Source organism: Acyrthosiphon pisum, chromosome X, assembly GCF_005508785.2.
Source record: "Acyrthosiphon pisum isolate AL4f chromosome X, pea_aphid_22Mar2018_4r6ur, whole genome shotgun sequence".
NCBI classification, from domain to species: Eukaryota; Metazoa; Arthropoda; class Insecta; order Hemiptera; family Aphididae; genus Acyrthosiphon; species Acyrthosiphon pisum.
This window is the reverse complement of record NC_042493.1, coordinates 53,155,503-53,180,517: the sequence shown is the minus strand read 5'-3', so window position 1 is coordinate 53,180,517 and position 25,015 is coordinate 53,155,503. Positions and strand designations below refer to the sequence as shown.

At 29.6% G+C, this 25,015-nt stretch overlaps 1 protein-coding gene across 1 annotated transcript in view; it reads left to right on the top strand.

Moving 5' to 3' along the window:
• Positions 1–24,845, top strand: part of LOC100165956 (regulator of hypoxia-inducible factor 1) — a 70,888-nt gene extending 46,043 nt beyond the window's left edge. Inside the window, exons 3-13 of the mRNA XM_001942673.5 lie at positions 525–751; positions 7,957–8,168; positions 8,687–8,766; positions 8,857–9,050; positions 10,965–11,125; positions 13,251–13,419; positions 16,798–16,991; positions 17,987–18,116; positions 18,625–18,814; positions 21,511–21,653; positions 23,872–24,845. Of these exons, the coding sequence (XP_001942708.2) occupies positions 525–751; positions 7,957–8,168; positions 8,687–8,766; positions 8,857–9,050; positions 10,965–11,125; positions 13,251–13,419; positions 16,798–16,991; positions 17,987–18,116; positions 18,625–18,814; positions 21,511–21,653; positions 23,872–24,054 (1,883 nt within the window). The 3' untranslated portion in view covers positions 24,055–24,845. The remainder of the gene's footprint in view (positions 1–524; positions 752–7,956; positions 8,169–8,686; positions 8,767–8,856; positions 9,051–10,964; positions 11,126–13,250; positions 13,420–16,797; positions 16,992–17,986; positions 18,117–18,624; positions 18,815–21,510; positions 21,654–23,871) is intronic.
• Positions 24,846–25,015: the final 170 nt, after the last annotated feature.

Genomic DNA, 25,015 nt, shown 5'->3' with positions numbered 1-25,015 from the left:
AAGGTTCTACGTAAATAGGTTTTATATAAGTTAATGAAATTACTTTATTCACAAATCAACATAATATCATCAAATATACTTGGTAATATAATAGGCTAACTGGCCGTCTTCGCTCAGAATCGTTTTTCTTATATGTACAATGATATTAAATTATTGAAATAAAATTTAACACCATCCATTACAATGACCCAGTTGTAACCTTCTGTACAGCAGAGCGACACCCACTTGTCCACCTTTTTAATATTTTATATCTTGAATATCTAACTAATTTATTTGCCCAGTATCTTCTATAGTTTTAAAATAGATTGTATATTACAATTTGAATACCATCACACTATTCAAACTTGTAAGTTATAAGTTATAACTTATACAATTTATACACTTGTACATTGCATATGGCATTACAGACCAATTTCGTCGAAGATATCTTTGTCAATAAATTTCGTTGCTGTATTTGTCACGATCGAGTGTTTGACTGTATGAGTAGTAAGTCGTGAGTTTTAATGTCTTATTTTTGATTGCAGTGTACGATTCTTCAGCAAAAATACCATCGGGCATTCTGAACGGAAATATAAACCAGTTCGGAGACTTCGATCAGTGTCTTAGAGTGAACGATGAAAACTCGGGCATTCAGGGACAGTATTGTTTAACATACGTAGAAATGACGTTGCCATCAAATTCCAACGAAAAATTAAAATACATAATCGATCTAATGCATTCACACTCAGCTTTTCGTAGTCGGTTGGAAGACGTAAGTATACCATATTATGTATATTGTACTTGTATATAAATTTATTATGTATATAGGAAGTGAGAAACATTAGAAATATGTTGTTATGTGTTGTATCTTATAATTTATATTATGTTCAAAATGTATTAAATGTATGCAATACATATACAGGCCACAATGGTATAATATTTCGTTTTTCTGAGTCCCTGAATCGAAATTGTTTTTTAACAATATATACCTAACGTTATATAAATGTAATATGGGATAACAGTAATATCGTTTTATGTGCCCTATACGACTATACAGAATATTACATACATACGTTTTAAAAATACTTTTGAAATGTCTTCTATCCTGGCGCGCACTCAGGATTTATATTTGGGGGGCTTAAAGATGTTCCTACTTTTACACTTGAGCAAGGTACCACTAATTTTAAATAATCATATTTTTTTTAGAAAATCTAAAAATAATTTTATAATCAGTGATAAGCACAAACATAATCATGTACAACTACTATGTGTATATAACATAAAATTCAAATTTAAAAAAAACATCATCATTCATTATCATAATATATTTGTGACTAACCATGCTGTAATAATGTGGCCGACGCCAAAGATTCTAACCGTATAGTGTATAATATGGATAATGTTTGCATTTAAATTACTATATTTTCCAAAAGGCATTTAATACCTACATAATATGTTATAGGTATACAATGTTTATATAGTTATTATAATATTCGATCCATTTCATTGTTTTTCTGTTAACTATTTTTATATTTCTATAATATGAGTAATGACTAATGAGTATAGGTATATCGATCATAATTCATAAAAATATCATACTTAATACTTATTAATGTTAGGTATTCTAGTTGAAGGTCGTGTGATAAAAAATATAAAATATATGCTCGTATAAATTGTTTTTTTTTATTAATTATTATTATATATTATTACGTCTACGTAATATTGTACAAATTGTTTGTAGCGTTTGTGCGTATTTTTTAATAGGATTTCCCCAGCGTTAATGCCTAATGGCAAAGGTACTTAATCCAACGACAATGAGATATATGTACCTATATTTTTATTGTTATTTTTACGCGATTGTGCCAATAATAATATAAAACGGATGTGATTTAATTATTTGTGGATATTAGTTATTTAATGTAATGATAATTAATTACTAGCTTTCAAATTATCGAATCTAATTATAATATACAATATACCTATCATCAACCTATTAATACGTCGTGTTATAAAATAGAGTTTACACAAAAAAATTTGTTATAATATTGGGTGACATGAAGTACGACACTATAAAGAAATTAAAGAAAATAAACTATTAGTTTTTTGAAACGGAATACGTAAATCGATGATTTTTGTATATTTTCTATTTTTGGTTGCATTAGACTTATGCGACTTATGTGCTTAGTTTTTATTTATTTAATTTATGGTATATTATCAGTGGCAGATCCTGTAATAATAATATACACAAATACTTCAAATAACAATAATACAGACATCCATATAGCCGCATAGGGGTGAACAAAATAACAATTGTGAAACTTTTATTTTAATTTTGAATCAAGTATAGTAATAATATTAAAAAATATAAGTAGAATAATATTAAAAAATATAAGTAGAATAATATTCGTATCGCCAATTTCGTAATACTCAGTAATAGCTTAGGGATTCAAACAAAATATTTTCTCCGCATAAAAATACACGTTTTAAGTTTTAACTAGAGTCATAAATAATATTATAGGTAATTAACTTAATACAGTTCGAAGAAACCGATATAAGTTTTAAATTTTAATTGGTTTTAAGAACAGTTTTTCAATTCTATTGTTTTGGTTTGGGTTTTGTAAAAAGTTTTCTTAAGATTTTAAGTTTCAGCTACGGTTTATTAACCGGTGTTTTAAAGCTTTTGGTTTGGATTCCGGTTACGGTGTTCGAATTTGAAAAAACCGCGGTTTTAACAGGTTTTCCAGAAAACTTTTTTTGCAGTTGAGTGGTTGACCTAACCTCTAGTTAAAACATCTATAGTTACGCCTGTAGAATTTAGAACAACCGATAGTATACCTGCAAGCTTCGGGCGATGCAGCCCCCCCTCCTCACAATTCGACGGTGTTACCCTCAAACAACGAGAATTTAAGCACTTGCGAGTAATCGTTAAATTTAAATAAACAGAAAGTTTATATTCTAGAGCATGCAAGTTACAATAAAAACGTGGTTTGGCGTTGTTCGAACAAAATATTGACCATCTATCACCGTGTGTCCGTGTCCACTGTACATAGTGGCTAGTGCATTCGATATTCCGCCATTCCGGATACCTACTGTAAACAATAAATACGTAAAAAATAATACTATAAAATATAAATTATAATACCATAAATATACTCATGAACACGAGCATAGTTTAGTGTGTCAAGTATACGGATTAAATAATAATAATATGATGGGTACTGCCGTACTGGGTAGGTATGTACGTATATAGCATGCCTGCGTAATCGAATGTAAACATGTATAGCATCGAATAGTTCAACATTGACGAGCGACCGTGAAAAATAATACGAAGAGAAAATAATGCCATTGGTGGAAGGTATAGTCGTAAATATGTATAATGTATTATGTCCTGAAGTTTGATAATATTATAAGAAGTCAATGTCCCATGAATGTCAAACCAGTTGGCAGTTATTGCGATTGTGCCAATATTACCCAAATATATCAAGAGACGATTTTATTTCAAATCCTGATATTATTATTATTATCATTATTTTTTTTAAATAAATTCCTAATTTATCGGTGGTTTTCAAAAGATAACCAAATTAATATCATACGGGTCTATCAGTAACAGTACACATGGCCTTCCAATGATGATAGATATCATTGATCTAATTAGATCGATGGCATTGATCTAACTGTATAGTTAATAATACCTATGGATTACCTTATTATTTGTCTATATTCATGAAAAATAAGTTTCGTCTGCTAGTAACCAGTGTGTACTTACACACTTGTCCCTTGGTATAAGTAAAATTTATTTAGGTACTCAATAATTAATATTATAAATTATATATACATTTTTTTTTTCATTTTAAATGTTATGAATATTTTAATTATTTCACAGTCTGTATAATACATTGTTTACATAAATATGTGAATAAATGGTTAATTAGGTGTTAAAATTAGAAAATAAGTGTTTGACTACAAAATAATTTGCAAATTTTCATGGTTTCCACGAATTTCGTAAAATTTGAACTTTAAACGCTTACGGTATCGGGTATAAACAAATTTGTTACTTTGTATTTTCAATATTTATTAATAAGGGCTTAAACAACTTTAAGGAACCTTGTTTAACTTTTAAGCTTTTCTACTGAAAAAAATAAATTTTATCATACAGAAATCGAAAAAAAGAATTGAAAAAAGTAGAATATTTTAAATATCTATAAGTAGCTTAAAAAAAGAGGAGAATATTTTGAAAATTATATAATGTCTAGTATGTATATTTAAACTAAGATTAATTCAAGTCTATAGTTTTCAATTACAGTAAAAAAAAATGTATTTAGCTCAAAACTGTTTTTCTTCAAAATTCCTGTTTTTTGTTATTTTTGTTTTGTTTTTCTTGATTACTTTGATAAGTACTGGGACCCCTCTCAGAATCTATTATTAGACGAGATCCGCTTAATGTGGTTACCCTACGGCCAACTTATTTAAAGAACAAAAAAAAAATACCCATCAAGGATCGCTGTTTTTAGCTCATATAATAATAATATATTGGTTGTATGTTGTACAATTTACCTAATTAATTGATACGCCATTAATATTTAATACTATAATAGTAGGCGTAGGCACAGCCGCATAGTCGGGAATTTTTACATACCTATGTCAAATATAGCCAATATTTGGATGTAGTTGGTCCCTCACTCCCTCTCTACTTGTTATACCCTTCCCCCACCATCCTTTCAATTATTACACAAAACATGCGAACATTTTGGTCAGCTGATGAATAATAATACAATCTTAGGCTGGGGACACTATCCGGTTGATGTCTGGTTTCTCACAGAAAAAAAATAATATATATAATTTATAATCCAGTTGTTCGGTTCGATCAAAATACATTGTTTTGAATTAGTCCGATCATACTATCCTAAAATAACCGCTGCGGCTGTCATAAACCGCAGCATGTTGCGGTCAAATCGGACAATTTTCATGAATTTCAATTTAAAAAAAATTCTCTCGCCAACCTGGTATGTTCCATCTATTATAAGGTCTATGGGTTAACCGTGCAGGAATTTTAAATTTATTTATTAACTATTTTTACCCATTTTACCCATTTTACTGATATTTCGTGCACAAACGTATTGTCATAATATAGGTAGCTCCTAAATATATATAATACGTCGTAGACAATAATAGCTAAGTATTCGAAGTGTACAGGTACGACCTGGCTTCCTATATTTGTGTATAGGTATTGTGCTTTATTTATTCATCACTTGTTTTTCTACTTTTTTTTTTGTACGTGTTTACATTGTTTTTGACGATTTGAACGTATCTGTAATCTATATACATTATGAATTATAATACTTAATGTATTTCATTTGTTTGGGCAATATGTCATTTTAATGTGTTTTAGAGTTTAGACTCATAAATTACGTAGTTTATGTGTACATGACGTGTGCAGCGTTTGTTTACAGACCCCGGAAGTCGACTATGCTTGTGTCTATGTACTTTTATTGTTTTGTAAAAGCGCCGTTTGTCTGTGCGGAACGTATTTACCATAAAAAAAAATCGTTTATCTTGATATGATTGTGTAATATATAATACCGAGCTAAAGCAACACTTGCCATCATAAAATGTTATTTTAGTTGTGGGCATGTAATAATATAGTATACCTAAACATCAAAGTCTTTTACAAACATCACTAAAATAAAATATAGTGTGATATTAGACAAACATGACGTACCTACCAGATACTGTCATCGTGCACTGAAATATGGCCAATATCAGATGTTTATCGAGAATAATTGAATATTTTAAAAATAATGAAGTTACCACCGTATGATATATATAGCTTTGTTTGTCTACAACGGCTGTTTCGTCAGTCACGTTTTCAAGATAAAAATCTTATACCACAACCGTCACATTAGTTTATTTTTATACGAACTAACAACAATAATCTTCAATAATATGCTAATTTATTTTTAATTAGTATGCCCACTATAATATTATAGTTATTGTAGTAATTTAACGGTTAAAGCGGACATCGAATAATCTAAACGAGTGACGTCCGTCTTGCTGGAACTGCCAACTGGAGTAGGTACAGGGGCTCTACCGAAATAGTTTATTGTTTGGCAAGGGCGGGAAGTGAGCTATTTCAGTCACGGGTGACGTGTGCTGTACGAGTCGCAGGCGAGGGATATATTGCACCCAAGAGTCAAGACTGAAATATTGCCTTCCTGCTCGGGCCAGGAATACTATTTTTGATCACGCCTCTGTCGCTCCCGAAACAGCCTTCATCGATATATTGCGGTAATCCGAAATGAACTGTGTTCTTGCCGTAAGTTAGACACGCCAAACAGTTTATCAGAACAGCACGGAAGTATCAAGTAACCCACCGACCATAGCGTGTGTTCGATATATTAGACAAAACTTATCGATACTTTCATGGCGTATTAATCTGATGACTGATTTGGAGAATAATTTTAGAATTTTCATAGCATTTCATTTCCCACAATATCAAAAAAAACGCAACGTTATCCCAGCCCTACACATGAAAACGATTAGCTGTAACCAATGAAATTAATTTGAAGCCAGAAATGCATCAATCCAGTAGGCGGCAAAGAAAAAGAAAATAGTTTTGAAATACTGTTTATTTTAATAATACTATTTCCTTGCTGTTACTATAAGATTCTTTATAATATATGTAAACATTTTGTCAAAGGGCTAGGCCAGTTTAATAAAATAAAATAAAATATTATTAAAAAAACAATTGAATCACATCTCATAGGTACGTGTTTAAAATGAAAATTAATTTTGTTTTATGACTAACGTCGTAAGTATACCTACATAATATGAAGACCAACAAATAGCTTGACCAAAAATCTCAAAACTGTATGAAAATGCTTATTTTTTTTTATCGTTTATCAGATATCTTTTTTTTTAGTTGCACGTTTGATGGGCACGAATAAAGAAATGTTTGAAAACTAAAATTATTCGAAAAAAAGCATTTACCTACTTATTAACCTTCTGCAGACTGCAAATAAAATGCGTCACAAACATCGCGCCATCGCATCAGTGTTATTATTTCGATGCATTGTTAATAATCCAGAAACTCGACTATATGACCTTCAGAACTGCTGAGGAATAAGATGTTGGGGTACCTAATCATAACTACATAATGTAGTTAACGATTAGGTCCAAACAAAATTTAATCTATCGAGGAATTATAAATTAATTTGAGATTTTTTGAGGTCAAGCAGCGTGTATTATTCGAAGAAGTTCTGATTGTTGTTGTTGAACAATAAGTATATATATTATAATATAATGATATATTATATCTATTCGGAAAGTTATAACACTTATAGCCTAACACCAATTTATCAGTGCCACTTCCTACAGTTTAATTACCTGTGATTCGAACTCTCATAGAAGTTCTTGTAAAAATAAAAGTGACTTCAAGGCAATTCGAATTAATTATACATTTTCCAGTATCCGGTCTTACACAGGGAAATTTTTTTTAATTTTCCACGTAAAGAGCATTATATACATATTACATACAACAAATGCGCAAGGCTATATAGGTTTGTAATTTTTATTTTAACAAAATAATATATATTATATTATTATTTATTAGAGTTCGGACGTTTATGACCTTTAAAAATTTTAAAAATACATGCATTAAATGCACTACATTTAATCAATATAAGGATTTATTGTAATAATTATAGATACATTGTACATTTTTACATAGGTAAGGTACATATTCGTTATGAAATTATGAAAATAATATATAGATATATATTAAAATATAGATCGCACATCTCCCGCTGTTAGTTTTTGTCACTTGATGATCTGATAATAAGCGATATATCTATAAAGATACTGTGAAACGAAGTACACTTACCCCAGTATTTATATTTACACTGGAGGGATATCAATAATATATAATTTTTTTTAATTGTTCAATGTACTGCAACTGTAAAACATGATTTCGTCTTTCAGCCCGGCCATCGCGTCCCGAGGTTTTCCACCATGAACTGGGCTGTTTGCACGCCGGCGAGCTGTTCTCCAGCTGACATCGAACATGAAATGTACCTGTTGCTGTCGAAGTACATCGATACGACCGAAATCAATTTGCGTCTTAAAGTTGATCCGGACATGTGTCAGACGTATAGGCCTTCTATCGTGCCGACGACGGGTTCGTTGATCGCAGTGTAAGTCCAAAAAACGAAAGTCATGTAAATGATGAACGTAGGTACATAGTCATAAATTTGATAAAAGTATGTATTACATTATAGAGGTTCCCAGACGATAGGTATGACCATAAAGTTTTGTTCAATACTAAGTCCACGTGCAAAGAACTAGCAACAAATCATAAAAAGTATTACAATTATTTGATTTATTGTGACGATGTGATTTATTAAGTATTTTGAGTTTTAACAATATTGAGTGATTAAGTACCTATTATAGAATACAAAAATACAAAATACAAATTATCTAAAATTATCTGTAACTATTTATATATCATAAAACAAGTATTTTCTAAAAGTTTTGTATTCTAAAACATTAATACTTTCCGAATTATAAGTTTCCTGGATCTTGGCAATTTAAATCATGTCTTTTAAAAACATGCACCCAAATCGCGGTTCGGCTATGTTTCTGTTATGGGTATAAGTCATCGTTTAATAACAACGAACGCGGGCCTATATAATATATCTATATTAAATTACAGGTCGGTCTTCGGAGTTCTGTTTCTGGTCATAATCTTGTCTACCGTTATGGACAAGTACAACATGTTCCAGAGTACAGAAAGTGAGTGCACCACAGATAATGTGGTAGATGTAAAACGCGATTGTTATCGATTATATTGACATCAACTGGATTTTTTTGCGATTTTTCCAGGCACCGCGTCGAAGGTACTGTACTCGTTTTCGTTGAAGAGGAACGTTCGGCAGCTGTTGAGCGTTAATGAGTCACCTGAAGACATCAGGTCAGTTCATGGGATCCGTGCGCTAAACGCTCTCATGCTGCTGGCGTCTCACAAATCCATGGCGATGTTTTTCAACCCTTATTCAAACAGGACCGCCATGACGGAGGTAATGCTTGTATAATATTATATGATTAATGATTATATAAAATGATACGTGCGTGAAGATTATTCGTAAGTTAGGTACTGACGACAATTTTATCGATTTTTTTCACACTACATTTTTCAAGTGAAAGTTTATAGGTACATTTAAAAGAGCAGGAAAATTCACAATTCGAGAATCTGAATCTGCACACGATGTCCTGTTAATTTTTTTATATTTTTGTTCCTTTTAATATAACTATATTAACTATATTACCAATTGTGAAATATTTTACATAAAACATATCAAGTATATTGCAGTTAATAATAATTAAGCACAATATTTCCATATAACACCTAAAAATAAAAAATGGTAAACTTTTTATTGAATACTTTATTTTTTATTGAATAAGCAAAAAAATGTTTTTTTTTCGTGATGACGGTTTTATAGATAATAAATAACAATTAATGAAAACAAAATACTTAAATACACCTGTATGCACGAACAATATAGCGTATTTTATACTTATTCTGCGTAGGTTACTGGTTAGATACCTATATTTCTATATATTTGTCACGATATTTTCCTGTGGCACCCGGCAGCGATGACTGCGCATTAATGCTGTTGTTTGCGAATTCAAACGTGATACCGACGCATCAGGAAGTAACCGAAACAATTCCACAATAATATATTATATGTTTGTGTGTATCGGAATAATGAATCACCAGGAAAAACGCTTTTTTTTATAATTGCGATCACGACGGTTTGAAGATTTCACCTTGGCCTGTCGTTCTGCGTTTCGCGTCGCTTAACGCGTACACCTAACTTTTGAAAGGAAAAACCCCCAAAACAATTATTGTGGTTCAAATCATATCATTATCATTTTATAAATATATAGGTACAATTGACCTCAACTTCAACTATTAATGTACCAATAAATATTGCCATCTCATATTCTATAGTAGGTACCTACTTGTAACTATATAATATTCCAACCCTGGAAAAAAATCCCCGAGCCTAGGAAAAAAAATCCCCAAACTACAATATTACTCACAACCACATTTTAATTTGCAAATTTTTGTAGTTTAGTTGAATTACACAATATAATATATTATTGTATGCTGCTTATCAATGGCGAGCCGAAGTGGTCAATTTTGACGCAGTTGCGTCAACTTTTCAAAGGGGGTGGTGCCACCCCGTGACTGTGGCGCATAATTACATGCTAAAGCCTGACCTCTTGGCTCTTTTGATCACATTTTATTAACATCATAACTTTGTTATAAGTAAAAATAGGATGGTGGTGGTGGTGTACATAATTATGAAAATGCGTCATTTAAAATTGAAGTTCAGCCCGCCACTGCTGCTTATAATTATTAATATTATATAGGTTCTTTTATTATATGCATTTTTTTATTTTCATTTATTTACATTTTTACCTTTCATATTTTACGGGTTGTTATTGTAATCGTGTATATAATATATGAGGGCTATCGGTAAATTTGGTTAAGGGCAACTAGTGCATTTTGCTCCAGATAGTTTTATTTTTTGGGGGGGAGTGGTATAAAAAAATATATAATTTTGAGGGAATCTGAGACACGCCCGTGTAGGAAGGTCTGAAGAAAAAAATTGAAAAGGGGAAAAATGAATCATTAATCTAGATACCTAGTAACTAGATTCTAGTGTGTAATTTGAGATGATCTACGGTTACATTATCAATTACCTACCGACCGTTAATACCGATATGAATTGACAAAATTAACTAAAATTAATAATTTTTGATATAGATGTGAAAATCCACCTTCAATATAATTTATTACTATAATCTTTAAATCACCTATCCTACATCTAACACAATATAATACCGATCAATAGAAAATCGATTAAAATATAGTCATAATTCGTCGTCATATACCAATACCATATTTGAAATTTATGTTCTAGCATCTCGGGAAGCAATGGACTGTTATTGCTCGGGCGGCGAGTCTCTACACGGATCCTTTCATATTCATGAGTGGATTATTGACTACGATATCGTTCTTGAGACATTTAGATCGAAAGGGCACGATCGATTTGCCAAAAGAATTCCTTTCTAGATTTGCCAGGTACGTACGCCATAAGCAATATAGTAGGTATAACAACAATGCCTGATTTGATTGGGTACTTGAGTCACAACTAATTATCAACAATAATATTATTATATCTAAATCATGTAGAGTGGACAAAGTTGAATACATATTACATAGTGTTTATAGAATTATTTAAACCAAATTGTCATTATATTGAGATTAATTAATCGTATTTCTTAGGAAACGTTAATTAAAAAAAAAAATTAAAACGAATAGGTACTTACTTCTACTAACTTCTTACTAACTTCATGTTTTAGTCTTGTATTACATTTAATTTTGTAATGGAATTTAAAAATCCTTTTGGGGTGGTTATAACTTATAACCTATAGGGATATATATTATAATTTATAGGTATACCGTATATACCTACTATGCTTCTACGCGTCTATCTATTTGCCATTGCTGACTCCCGCAGGAGACAATTTATTTTCCTCATGAAATAATTATTTGAATCACCCCGGATTCCATACCTGCTCATTTTTCATTGATTTACACTTCTGAAAATGTGATATTATATTATCCACATTGAATTTGATCAAATATTCAAATCGAAATAGACATAATATAGCCATTGAATACGCTGACGGATGACAACAGAGTAACTTTCGTATGCAGAATGATTCGTTATATTGTTTTATAGAACGGTTTATTTTCCTGCAGTGGTGAAACCAGTATTTATTTTTGGGGTGGGGAGGCCACGGTTTTCCTGAATAAAATGAAAAATATTTACCAACTATATCTATTTGAAAATGGTTACTATAAATACCTACATCATACTTTATAAACAAATACATTTCTTCACACTACGTTTTATTTCATTGATTTTTAGAGCATTTAGTTCCGAGCTCTACTTAAACTGATCTGTTATTAATGGCTCGTCAATGTAGGTAATACCTAAGAGGATGTTAGCGCACTGTTTGTTTTCTCTCTCTGGGCCACACGCAACATGGACAAAACGCATTAACGCAGAATCATTTTTTCTATGTTTTTAAGTAATCCCATAGTAAAATCACCCATTATCAAAAATATAGAGAATAATATTTTTGAGGGAATTTATCGATTTTATATTTTATTGCTATTTGACTTCTAAAATAAACAAAAAAGGTTGTACATTTAAATTATGTTTAAGCTGTTTTGAGAAAATATTAATTAGACAAATCGATATGTCATTCCCTCAAAAATATTATTTTTTTATCTTTTTGTAATAAGTGATATCTTTTTGTAATAAGTTTTGTAATAGGTGATTTTACTCCAAGATTACTTAAAAACATAAAAAAAAAATGATTCTACATAAATGCGTTTTATCTATGTTGCGACATGGGCCAGAGAGAGAATACAAATAGTGCGCTGACATCCTCTTATGTGGTGGAGAAAAAAATGTTCTCATAACTACCACGAATATAAAGAACATATTGCCATATAGGTATTATATTTTTTTATAATCGTGACTACATTACATAATTTTATAACTAATTACATAGGTATTGAGATTACAAATTTTGTATAATGATAAAGATCAATGTGATAAGAAATGTACAAATTATGACATAATACCAATTTTTATTTTCTTCTTTCATCATAGTTTATAATTACCATAACATTATTATTGATCAAACTTTTGAGTGAGATATTTTTACTTTCCCATTTTATCCTATATTTTTGGCTCCCTTTTATCTTATATTTTTATTGGTACCAGTGAGAACTTAAGGCAAATTTATACTTCACCTCACTATAGTTGACAGTGGTGGGATGTGAACGATGTCACAATTGTCATATAGTTATCGTGCAGTTTATAATTTTCTGGATTAATTAACAAAACTTTAAAAAAACTTAATTATTCTAAGACTATTTAAGTAATAAATAATTGTTCAAATCTGTAGAAATTTAAAATTTAATAAATAATTTGTAATTTTCTTTCCTTCCCACTTATTACATATGTGAAGTGCATAGCCTCATTTACTTAGTTACCTCGACCAGCGAACCGTCACTAAGTGTTCACCGACATCTATATTTTTTTCTCTTATACAATAAAACGTGAATTTTATGTTAAACCATTAGGTAAAATATTATTAATATTTTTAACTATCATTTGACATTGCAGACTAGTGCCGACGATGGGCGCCATCATATTGTTCTGCACGCTGATTTTACCAAATTTGGGTTCCGGTCCGCAATGGAATCTAGTGGTCAAACACCACGCTGACATTTGCGAAAAAACATGGTGGAGAAACTTCCTGTTCATCCACAACTACTTTGGCTTCAAAAATATGGTAATACTAATTACTAAACGAGGAATGAGAGGATGTAATATAGCAGTATATTATATAATATACAAATATACCTCAAATAAATTTATTTTAAATTGTATATTGGTATAATTCATAATAATGCATAATAATAATATATAATTATTAAATATTGTAATTTGTATAGCTATACATAGTGCGACCGTGTTATAAAATATATCATTGACTTGTAAAACCTTTTTTATCACGCCTGCATTGGAAGTTAAGTATTCAATAACGGTCGAAGCGTTAGAAAGCGACCTTTTTCCGTCCAGTGTCAAAATGAAAATCCCAAAAAGGCTGGGCTCGCATATACGTAAAGTCACCTATCCCCTTCACAACCAGACACAAAAATCTATACCACGGTCCTTACAAAACATAAACTTTTGGTTACATCTTATATTCATAATATTATAACCTCCGTGCATGACGCTTAATATAAATAAAAGCAAATCGATTCTTTCATGAAAATATATTGTTTTCGTAGAATAATCTAGTTGTTGCATAGATCCCTGCAATACCTTTGCCGTAATCGGTAAATGCAGAGGCGTGATATAAAATAATATGTGTGGCTCGTGCGGGAAGGCAATTTCAGTATTGGGCAAAATGTCGCCCTCGTCTGCGGTTCGTGCCGTACCTATAGGTAGCCCGCGGCTGAAATAGCCACACAATATGCTATTGTGTTCTCGGTAATGTGACTTCATGGGAATTAAAATAATTAGATTGCATTACTAGGTACTTTACAAACTTCTTCTGGATAAAAATTATATATTTATATTACAATATGATTTATTCTGGTATTTACTGGTTATACTGCACAGTACACATAGTGTTATATAAATAGGTCAGATAAGTAGGTGCATGATTAATTTCTTTTATCGAGAAATGGTCTTCTTGCTATGACAAAATAAACTTTTTTAAAAGTCAATGTGTACGACTGTAAACTGAGACTAAAAAAATATACAAACAGTAATAAACCCGATAAGGTACACTAACTGCAATAATTTTTTATAAGTAGACATAATATTATACAATCTGGGTATCCGTGACAATATATTTAAAAGAAAGAAATGATTAATGTGCATTAAAAAATGTATTTTACGATCATAATGCAAATAGGTACCTAATACCTATAATAAGTAATAACTATATAACTAAGTAAGTTAAAAGTTGTTATTAAATATTATTTTAGATGGTTGTTCATTAATACGATTTTTAGTCATTTATTTCTTTTAATACTATTTCTTACTGTTTGACGTTCAATTGTAGAATCTAGTTTATGGTTATAATATGTACCGAGAATTTTTTTTCTTGTAAAATATTATTTTAATTTATTTACAACCAATTTACACGTATTATTATGGATTATAGAACGTGTGTTATTACCTACCACTTTTTTTGCTTCAAAATAAATTTTAAATTTTAAATATTATTTTATGCTAATCGTTGTTTAACTTTCTGGCTAAACATCAATGTAAATTCAATATTGAATAAAACTGATTCAAAAAAACTTAAACATTTATTGTTAGTTTTTAACACAAATACACATTTAATTGACTGACATGGACAAAGCCACGCACTTCTTTTAATGCATCTAACACTAAAATATCAAAGGTTTTAAGTACCTACCGATACTTTAAATTTGGTTTGTAATATCAGCAATATTTCCAATTGTATATAACTCTTGATTGCTATACAATAATTATCGTAGGTAGATACCTAATATAATGTTGATGTACTTTATCACAGTTTGTATAAGAGTTTAATATTTATTTATTTTTCCCACAATTTACACATAGCACTTCAATTTATTTTGGAAAAAATTAACTTTTTTACATAATTTCCATTCAGTAAATTAATATATCTTAAAAAACATTTTATTATTATTTGAAATTATTATTAGATTTTTAAATTTATTTTTATTAACTTTTATTACTATCATTATTTTACTTTTTACTTCTTTAAATTACAATATACATTTTTTCCTCTCATATTCTAGAGCAGATTATTTTTCTTAATTTTAAAAATTGAACATCAAACCTGTAGATGATAAGTTATTTGTTAATCAATCGATTTAGAAGCACCGTGAACGCACCAAAAGTGATAACAGATATCTTACTTTGTATAATATTATTGTTCCATTTAAACTATTTGTCAGAAAACTTTGTAGATAATATATTCTTGACATTAGCTACAAAGTTTAATTAATTTAACCCTTAGACTAAAATTAATTAATTTATTGAAAATTGTATACATATTATATAATGCAATCTTACGAAAATAACGTAATACGTCTTCGAAAATTAAAAATAAATACATAAGATTCATGCAATGATTAATATTAAATAATGTTAATTTTATATTGCAGAATTGGGTACTCATTAGTTATTTCAGTATATAATTTTTTCAATTTTGATGAATTTAATTATTAAATATGATACATATATGTATATTACATATTTACATATAGCTGATAATTCTATTAATTAAATTATACGTTTTATAATTAACTAATTGGTATGCGTATTTTATATTGGAATACAATATTTAATTTATGTATTTTTTTTTCAATAAAACGCTATGAATAATTCATTGTTTTTCGATGTAATTTGAGTACCTCAAAATGAGTACCTACTACCTATATTATAGTATAATGAGTAGGTAATGACGCAATTAAATTAAATTATATTTTAGCGCAATGACTTTTCTGCACTAATTATTTATAAGTATCCGACTCGTTTATGTTTTATTCTTATACTAAATGTTGTTAAATCAATAAAAATTATGCAGGTGTACCTACCGTTAATCGAAAATGTGTACACGATAATAATATTATCATCACAATTCACAAACTTATTACAATTCGCGAATAACTATTATCCCTATACGCTTTTACTTTGCAGTAGAAACTTGAAATGCAACTCAATAATAATCGTTTGCAGGGTATGGAGAATATATTATTATATATAGATTATAGATATAGACCAGTAGTTCTCATTTGTTCACGACAACACCCTAACTTTAAACCAAATAAATGGTGACACGCTAAACATTAAGATCAAAGATAAAACAATTTGTCAAACCTTTTTTTTTTTGGTGATACGCATTGCGGCACTATATGCTTAGAACCACGGATATAGATAGTATATTATATTATCATGGGAAGATTATCATTTTTTTCATAGGGGGGATGGGCTCAGGCAATTTTTAGGGTAGGATTAATCCCCTTTGCCCCATATACTATAATATAGTCACTTCAGGATATACTATTATATACTTAGGTGCCTAATATTATTAATATTATAAAAATTACAATATTAACACTTAATATATAATGTAACACATTTAACTTGTACTTTGCAGTGCTTGTCGCATACGCATCATATCGGAATCGATTCACAGCTGTTCATGGTGTCACCGTTGCTCGTGTGGACTCTGTGGAAGTGGCCTAGAAGGAGCATGGCCGCTCTCCTGGGGTTGGCCACTATCTCAACCGGACTTCGATACTACGTGACGCTAACAAAAAAATTGAACTTGTTTATCAATTTTGGAAGCTCGTAAATTATACACATTATTTATTATTCATTTACATTTGTGCTATCATTATGACAGGTCATTATTAGGTATAGGTTTATTTATAAAAGATTGTTATTAGGTTATGTAGGACATGATTGTTATTAGGTATAGGTTTATTTATAAAAGATGGGGGAAAGTTAATGAAATCAAATTATTTGAGTTAGTTGGCTATAACTATAATAGGTACCTACCTAGTTAATAAACGTTATAAGAAATTTTGGTTTTACATCAATAGGCCAAACATTTATATATTCAAATATCTATAAAAGTTTTATAATAAAGAATATTAACATAACTTATTTAAGTAAAAGTTATTTAATTTATTTTTCTTAATTACTTTCTTATTTTTTTCAATGTATACCAGTTTAAAAAATTTAATTTCGTCAAAAATTATATGATATAAAAGCCATGTCCTGTTATGCCCCAGACTACATACGGTATTACCCCAGGTTTTTGGTAAATTCATATTTTCCAAAAAAAAGTAAAACACAAATTACAATATTACAAATATTTTTAAAAAAAAAAAACGTAAAAAAGTTTCAAATAAAAGTTATAGGCCGTAAGTTTTTCTATTTATATAAGTTTAAAAATTTGCATTATGTTAAAAATTACATGATTTATTGTTAGCCATGGAAGCTTAACCATACAGTACTGCCCCGCCTTCCCCTAGTTAATAAACGTTATAAGAAATTTATGTTTTATATAAGTAGACCAAAAATATATATATTCAAATATCTATAAAAGTAATATAATAAAGAATATTAACATAACTTATTTAAGTAAAAGTTATTTAATTTATTTTTCTTAATTACCATCTGAGTTACCGTTGTAATGGTGTGCACTTTCGATTCAGAAAATTGTTTTGTCCTGGTTTTTTTTGTAATTTTCTTACAGCCTATACTCTATAGTATATAGATTATAGATACATATTATGGTAACTTTAGTAATATATGACACTTTTTTGTCACTTCTACAGGGTTTCGCAAATGTACGATACTGCAGACTTCTCATACATTTTACCAACTCACAGGTTGACCGTGTACATTATGGGCATTTTATTGGGTTACTGCCTGCGATACGTAGGAAGAAACTACCCTTTGAAAAGCGTAAGTCTGTTAATCATTATTTATGTTCATATTTTATAAATAGTAATATGTATATTCATGTCGATAGAATTGTTACAATATTTACTACGATTTTATAAATCAAATTTCTATCATGTGAATGTGAAAGTGTAAATTTTCATTAAAGTATATAATAAAAACACTTTTAATTATAATATATATTAAAACTAATTCAAAATACCCCACTGAAGTAGTTAGGTATACAAAATAGTTGAAAATACAGCGAAGTGCGATTAGATTTTAGATAAAAATTTTCCGATGTCATGAATGATTATGCATATAGGTATATATAGGTATATTTTTGATATTATATTATTGTTATTGAGCTAAGATATTAGCCACTATTAATAAAGTTAAAATATTATAGTCTTTAAAGTGTAAATCGTTTGTATTTAGTTAACATTCTAGAAACTTGAAGATTGTGAAGATTATTGTTATTATCAAAACCAAAATAGAAACCATTAATAATATTGAATGTTTTGTCATTTAGGGCCACTTGAAGTTGGGTTGGATCGTCGCTATTGGATTTTTCTACGAAGCGTTTATACACCCTGCCAAAATGGGTGACATCGATTATGTGTACAACGCCAGCGATGCAGCCAATTATGCGGCTTTTGCGCCCATCTATTGGTGCATTTTTTTCAGTTGGATTATATTCGTCTCATACACGGGCAATGGAGGTACCTACGTTATACTGTTTGAATAAATAATTTTATTATTATGACACTGCAACTGGGTATAAACTATAAAGTCCTGATATATGGCACAGCCTGCAGAGGGGCGGACTGGGTCTACAACTTTTCATTATTATTTTGGTACCAAAACCATGTATTTACACGACCAACGAGTCCCTTGTACTATTGAAAGTACGAAAGCATGTTTTTACGATTGGTTTTTTTTACTGTGACGGTTGCACATGTATATACAGAATAAAAAAAATCGAACGTTAAAAGCATTGTTTATTGATCGTTAAAAATTTACATCAGCGGATATAGTGCATTACTATACATTATTTTCCGATAAACTTGAACTTCGCTTCACAACTTGCGTTTCCGTGTTGGAAACATAAACGTTTGTATTACCCATATAAATAAAAAATACTGTACCTTTATTCGTCAAAATTGTAATAGTATGGTAATTTATTATGATAATTTGATTCAGATTATGAAATTAAAAATACATCATAGTTCACATATCTATAATGCCACAATGCCACTTGCTAATTAAAAATCAAAAGTTTATAGTGGTTTTGTCACACACTTAATAATGATTACTAGCTACGATTTAGAAGTAAAAACAATACTTTTCGAAACAACAACAGTGTTTCGGCTATAGGCGATGATGATTCATTTAGTCAGAACAAGTTATTTTTTACATAGACATTAGACATATATTATACACTTATATTTATTTACTATATTTTTATATCCGTGTAAATGAATTGTTATTGTGTGTCTTTATCGATTGTATAACATCCCGTGGGCTGTAATAAGTAATGAAAAAAAAATAAACCGTTGTAAATCGTAACCGAACTACCTTGTGCTATTTTTTCCACATATTAAGCTGTAGATATTCGTTTTAATTCACCAAAGTATTAAATTTGATTCGGTTGTGGGTGTGCAAAAATACGTCACCCAAATGGCCTAATATAAATTCCGTTGTAAATTAATACTATTGAATTCGGTGGTTTTTTCGACAGTACCTAATATTATTCTCAATTTTCAGTTTTTATACTTTTAATTCCCCCCACATAAGTTTTATACTTTTATGTTAAACTCTATTTATCAATTTCCACTTTAATGATAGAAAAATATTAACATAATAAATTTCAGGTTTAGTTTTCATGTTTGTTTAATATAACGAGTTAGGTACTGTAATGCTGTGATTATATTATACCAACGTTTTTTTTTTCACACTGGTTTGAACGAGCAAATTTCTAGAGACACACATCATTGTAAAACCAATAGGTACCTACATTTATGATTCATCGCTCTGTTCAGAATCTACAACTTCTGTAAAAATACAGATAAAATATTATTCTTAGTAATTTGTAAATGTTATGTACCTCAATAATCACAATGTCGCAAGTATGGAAAGCTGACAGCTGTTATAACTTTTCACTATACTCAACAGGTATTTACTATTACGCTTAATTTACAAAAATTATTTTCATCATTTTTATTGTGTGAACATTTTTTTGCTTCTGACTTCTACCAAGACACCCAATGACCCTTATTGTAAACATATTATTTTTATACATATTATTATATTTATCATACTTATTTTTATAAACATTTTATTGTAGTTCGTAAACTCTATAAACAGTATAGGCACGTCTTGATTGAAGTTTATCACCTCGTTGAATGTATTTCCCATATTAATTGGGACCAATTTTTATGTCAACTTTGGACCTTTGGGTGTTTTACATTTTTGGAATTAAAACTTATAGGTGCACTTACATAAAAATAAAATAAATAAATTGTTGTTATTATTGTAATTTCTTATATTAATAACTGTTTTTGTATGCATAACATAATGTAATAAATATTTTTATTAAAAAATAAATAATTATGAATTATGATTGTTTCCTTTTTCTTTGTATCTTTAATTAATACTTAATACTATAGTTTTATTTTTCAACGTAGCTCATTATATTTTGAAATACTGACTACCTACGTTGTTACTTGTTAGGTATAGATATAAAATAAATAAACATAATATAGAACAATACGTAATATGTTAATAATTAATAAATTATAATAAAGTAATAATTAAAAATGTTCTTCTAATAAAATAACCTGATCCGTCATACTTTCGCAATGTGAAATTGATGATGATAACGTGACATAAATGACCATCAGCATGACCACAACAGTCAACAGATGACGAGAAATTTGTCTTGATTAGTAATATTTCTATCTAAAATATTTATCTCAGTATTCGTCTAGATAAAATCAACCAATGTTGTGACTTGTCACATGCCTGCAACTATAGGATTTAATAGTGGTTAGAATCCTAGAAAACAAAAGATCAAAATAACCCCGGGCCCCGGGGTGTACCCCATCATAAGCGTCACTGGAGTTTAACAGTTAAAGGGACTAGAGAAACCCTGTCAAATTAAAGTTGAAAATAAATCATGGACTAAAAGCACCCCTAGACCCTATAGTTAAGCCGATGGACTGTTGCTCGAAGTATTTATATAATATATTTCCGAAACTCTGTCTATAAGATTATTTATTCACAAATTCGTATATAATTTATTTCCCATACACATTTTAGGTGTTTAATTTACATATATTGTATAATGTACATAGATGTTATAATCATTTCATCGGATTTTACTCATATTTCATTAATATTATGTTTTTTTTTTTAGGATTCGTATCGTCGTTGTTTTCTTGGAAAGGATTTATCGTGTGCACACGTTTGTCTTACACGTTCTACTTAACTCAATTTCCGGTATTTTTCTACAACGTGGGAAGTCATAGATCTGCATTGGAATACAGTTTTGGATTGATCGTAAGTATAGATGTATAATATGTTAATATTTATGTGTATCCTACTAGACTAATATGAATGATGTATCCTACACATTTACACCCACTCAGTCAGTATAATGGTATGAAATATATACTTTTTAAAGTATTCAAGCAATTGAATACTTGTGGAAATTGGGGAGAGTGGAACATACGGTTATGCTTCAACCTCATCCCTCAATAGTAGTCAAAGGTTGTTCATTTATTTCAAAAACTTAAATGGCCAATAGTAATAGAAATAAATAAGTGTATTACACTTACCACAACAAATTAAGATAGCGTACCTATACCATAATATTCCTACTCATACTTAAATTAAAAATACTTTTGAAATTTATTTAAAACAGACAATAGGTATAGGTAATAGGTATGTATAGTTTAAATAATTGAGTAAAACAGTATTTATAAAAACAAATTTAAAATACATTACCTATACATAAAATATTTTTGTATACACAAGTAGTTATTAATCAGTCAGAGCTTTTCGTGTTGGAATTTGTCTACGTAAATTATTTTTGGTATAGCGTTGTATAGGTAGGTACCTATAGGTACAATCGTACAAATAATTTTCATGGTTGAATATATTTTTTTAAATTTAGTTGATACAAAGTGAACAGACACAAATATCCGTAGAATTAAACGTACCAGTTTTTGTATTTTTAAATATAATTTCATAGGATAAATACCTATTTCAAAAGTATTTAATAGGTACCTACTTTGCTATTGCTTCATGCTTGGGGCAACAATAGAAATAATAAGGAGTTACTTAAGTAAAACAGAAATATTTTAAGCTATTAGGATAAGTATTTTATTACGATTTGATAGTAAACTTTTGACTTCCAAGTCAGATCTGTATAGCTGTAACGGTGTATAACATTTAAAAATTATGCAAGTTCAAAGTTGAAACCCATGTTGTAGCATTTGGCGGTCATGACTTTGATCGTCTATTTTTACGATACCAACATTTGCACTAATCCAGACATCTATTTCGATCTACCAAGTCTGAATATTTTAAATTGACAATAACTCGTTTTGAATATTTGACCATTGTGAGAATATTGTTTATTCGCTTGTCAATTGCACATAATGTTATGGGTAGGTATATCAATAATTTAATTTTGAATGAAAAAAAAAAGATATTTCATGATTTATTTCAAAATTTTCATCGACAGCAGCATTGTAATATATTTATGTATTTGTATAAAGAATAAAAAGCAACATTGATAATAATAATAAAAATAATAAAAACAGTTTGTGTGCACCGGCGGCGGCGCGGTGTCTACACAATAAGAACATGCAAAGGTAATTTCATAATATTATACTTATAACGGTCGCGGCTAGAATATCAGATTGGCGTCTGGACACTATAATTATATTATTATGTTTTCTGAATATAAAATCAATCATTGCGCAAAATCGGTCGAAATGTACAGACCTGCGGACACAGTTAAACCTTTACTACCTACCTATTATTCGTAAAATCGAGTGATAGCTATATTGTTTACGGTATTCTAATATTTACATTTATTATGCTTATATATATATATATACATGGTAATAGGTAATCATTAATCAAATAGTATATTATTATGTTAAAAAAATCAGTCATATCAACCCGTCCCCCATTGACAAAATAATTTGACCGCCACTGTTGTAAAGCATGTTTATAAGTATAATATAAGTTTTTAGTTTCAACTGCACACATAAATAACTCTTTAAACTTCAAATCGCTTTTTCTCAAAACTATCTATACATTATGAGTTATAGTTAGTTGTATAATTTATGATTTCATTTTTTTTTCAAGTTTTGTGAGAGTTTAACATTTCAATTTTTGTCAACTGTATTATTATTATTATAGTTGATATAACAATTTTATTAAAAATGGATATCGTTTAAGGATATTTCAAAATATATAGGTACCTACCTAACTACAATAATGTTGAAAATTGTTAATTTCACAAACTGAAACAACAAATTACCAATATTAGTCTTAATTTTACTTAGTAATAACGTTATCGGTAGTTAAATTATTTTATTTTTTTCTGATTTTGCCCTCCCTCCTCCCTAACCAAGAAAATTGACCACTGCAATGATGATCCTTCCCTTAAAATTTGTAAAGTAGGCACCCATAGGCCTCACACCACTTTCAATCGACAGTTATATCATAATATTCATCGATCATGTGTGCGTTTTTTCCGCAGATTAACATCAAGGAGATGCTGGCCATCATCATGGTGTCCGTGGCACTCACCGTAGCCGTCGAGATGCCATTCAACAACATCAGAACATCATTCGTAAAGAAGTCATCCAGACACGAGACAGAAGCGCCTACCTCCGTGCCAATAAGCGTGGGAGGCGACACAGAGTCACGTCGTAACAGATGAGAGATTTCATCATACGCTCGTGCCGGAGGGCTCAATATTACATTATTCATTATTATTATCTGTCATCTCGTCATCGATCACATCGTTCATCACACGCGCACATGGTCACGCTCAAAATTTCCATAAAATGTAGCGTTTAGGTTTTAAATCGGTTCACTCTCACTTAACATGGCCGCCACTGCAATGAAAAACACATAACATTCACGCAGGTGTTTTGGAGACACACGCATTTATAGATTTTTTTCATAAATTTTCTTTCGTTTAAACATTCTCATACAAACAGTCGACGCACTCGCACGTCGATTCACAAATTTGCCAATTGTTTCAACGTATTAGACTGAACTCAAGCGCAATGCAATCGACTTGCCCTGCGCTGTCGTAGTAAAATGTAGTATCGATGTATAGTTTTAAAGCGTACAAAAAATTTAAGCTCAATAATTTTTTTTTAAACATTGTACTTGCCATTTCAACAAATTGGTGTACTACTTATAGGTTAGTTTACATGTACATACGATTCAGTATAGAATTAGTTATTTATCATTATTTTTATTATTATTATCATCAACATATTAAATAATTAATGAACTCATAATAATGAAGTTCTAAATCCATATTTATACTTTGTCATATTAATTTTGGGTGTTATAAAAATAAAACCATTATACGTTAAACCTATTGATATATCATGTACTATATTATATTATTATTATTATTATATATTGTGTTTGTAGTTTTTAATAATAAATAAAAACAAATTAAAAATATATACTGTTGAACAATTTTAAGGTCCTTACTTTTAATTGTTTTATATTTTTAATCACTTGGAAGCAAGTTTAATTTTTTTTTTCTACTAGTACCTACCTTTTTTTCAGTTTTAAACCGACGGCGCCTCCGTCTGCTTTCGCGGCGCCAATTACTACTAGTACCTTCCTGTCATAATTTGTACGCAAAGGCAATATAT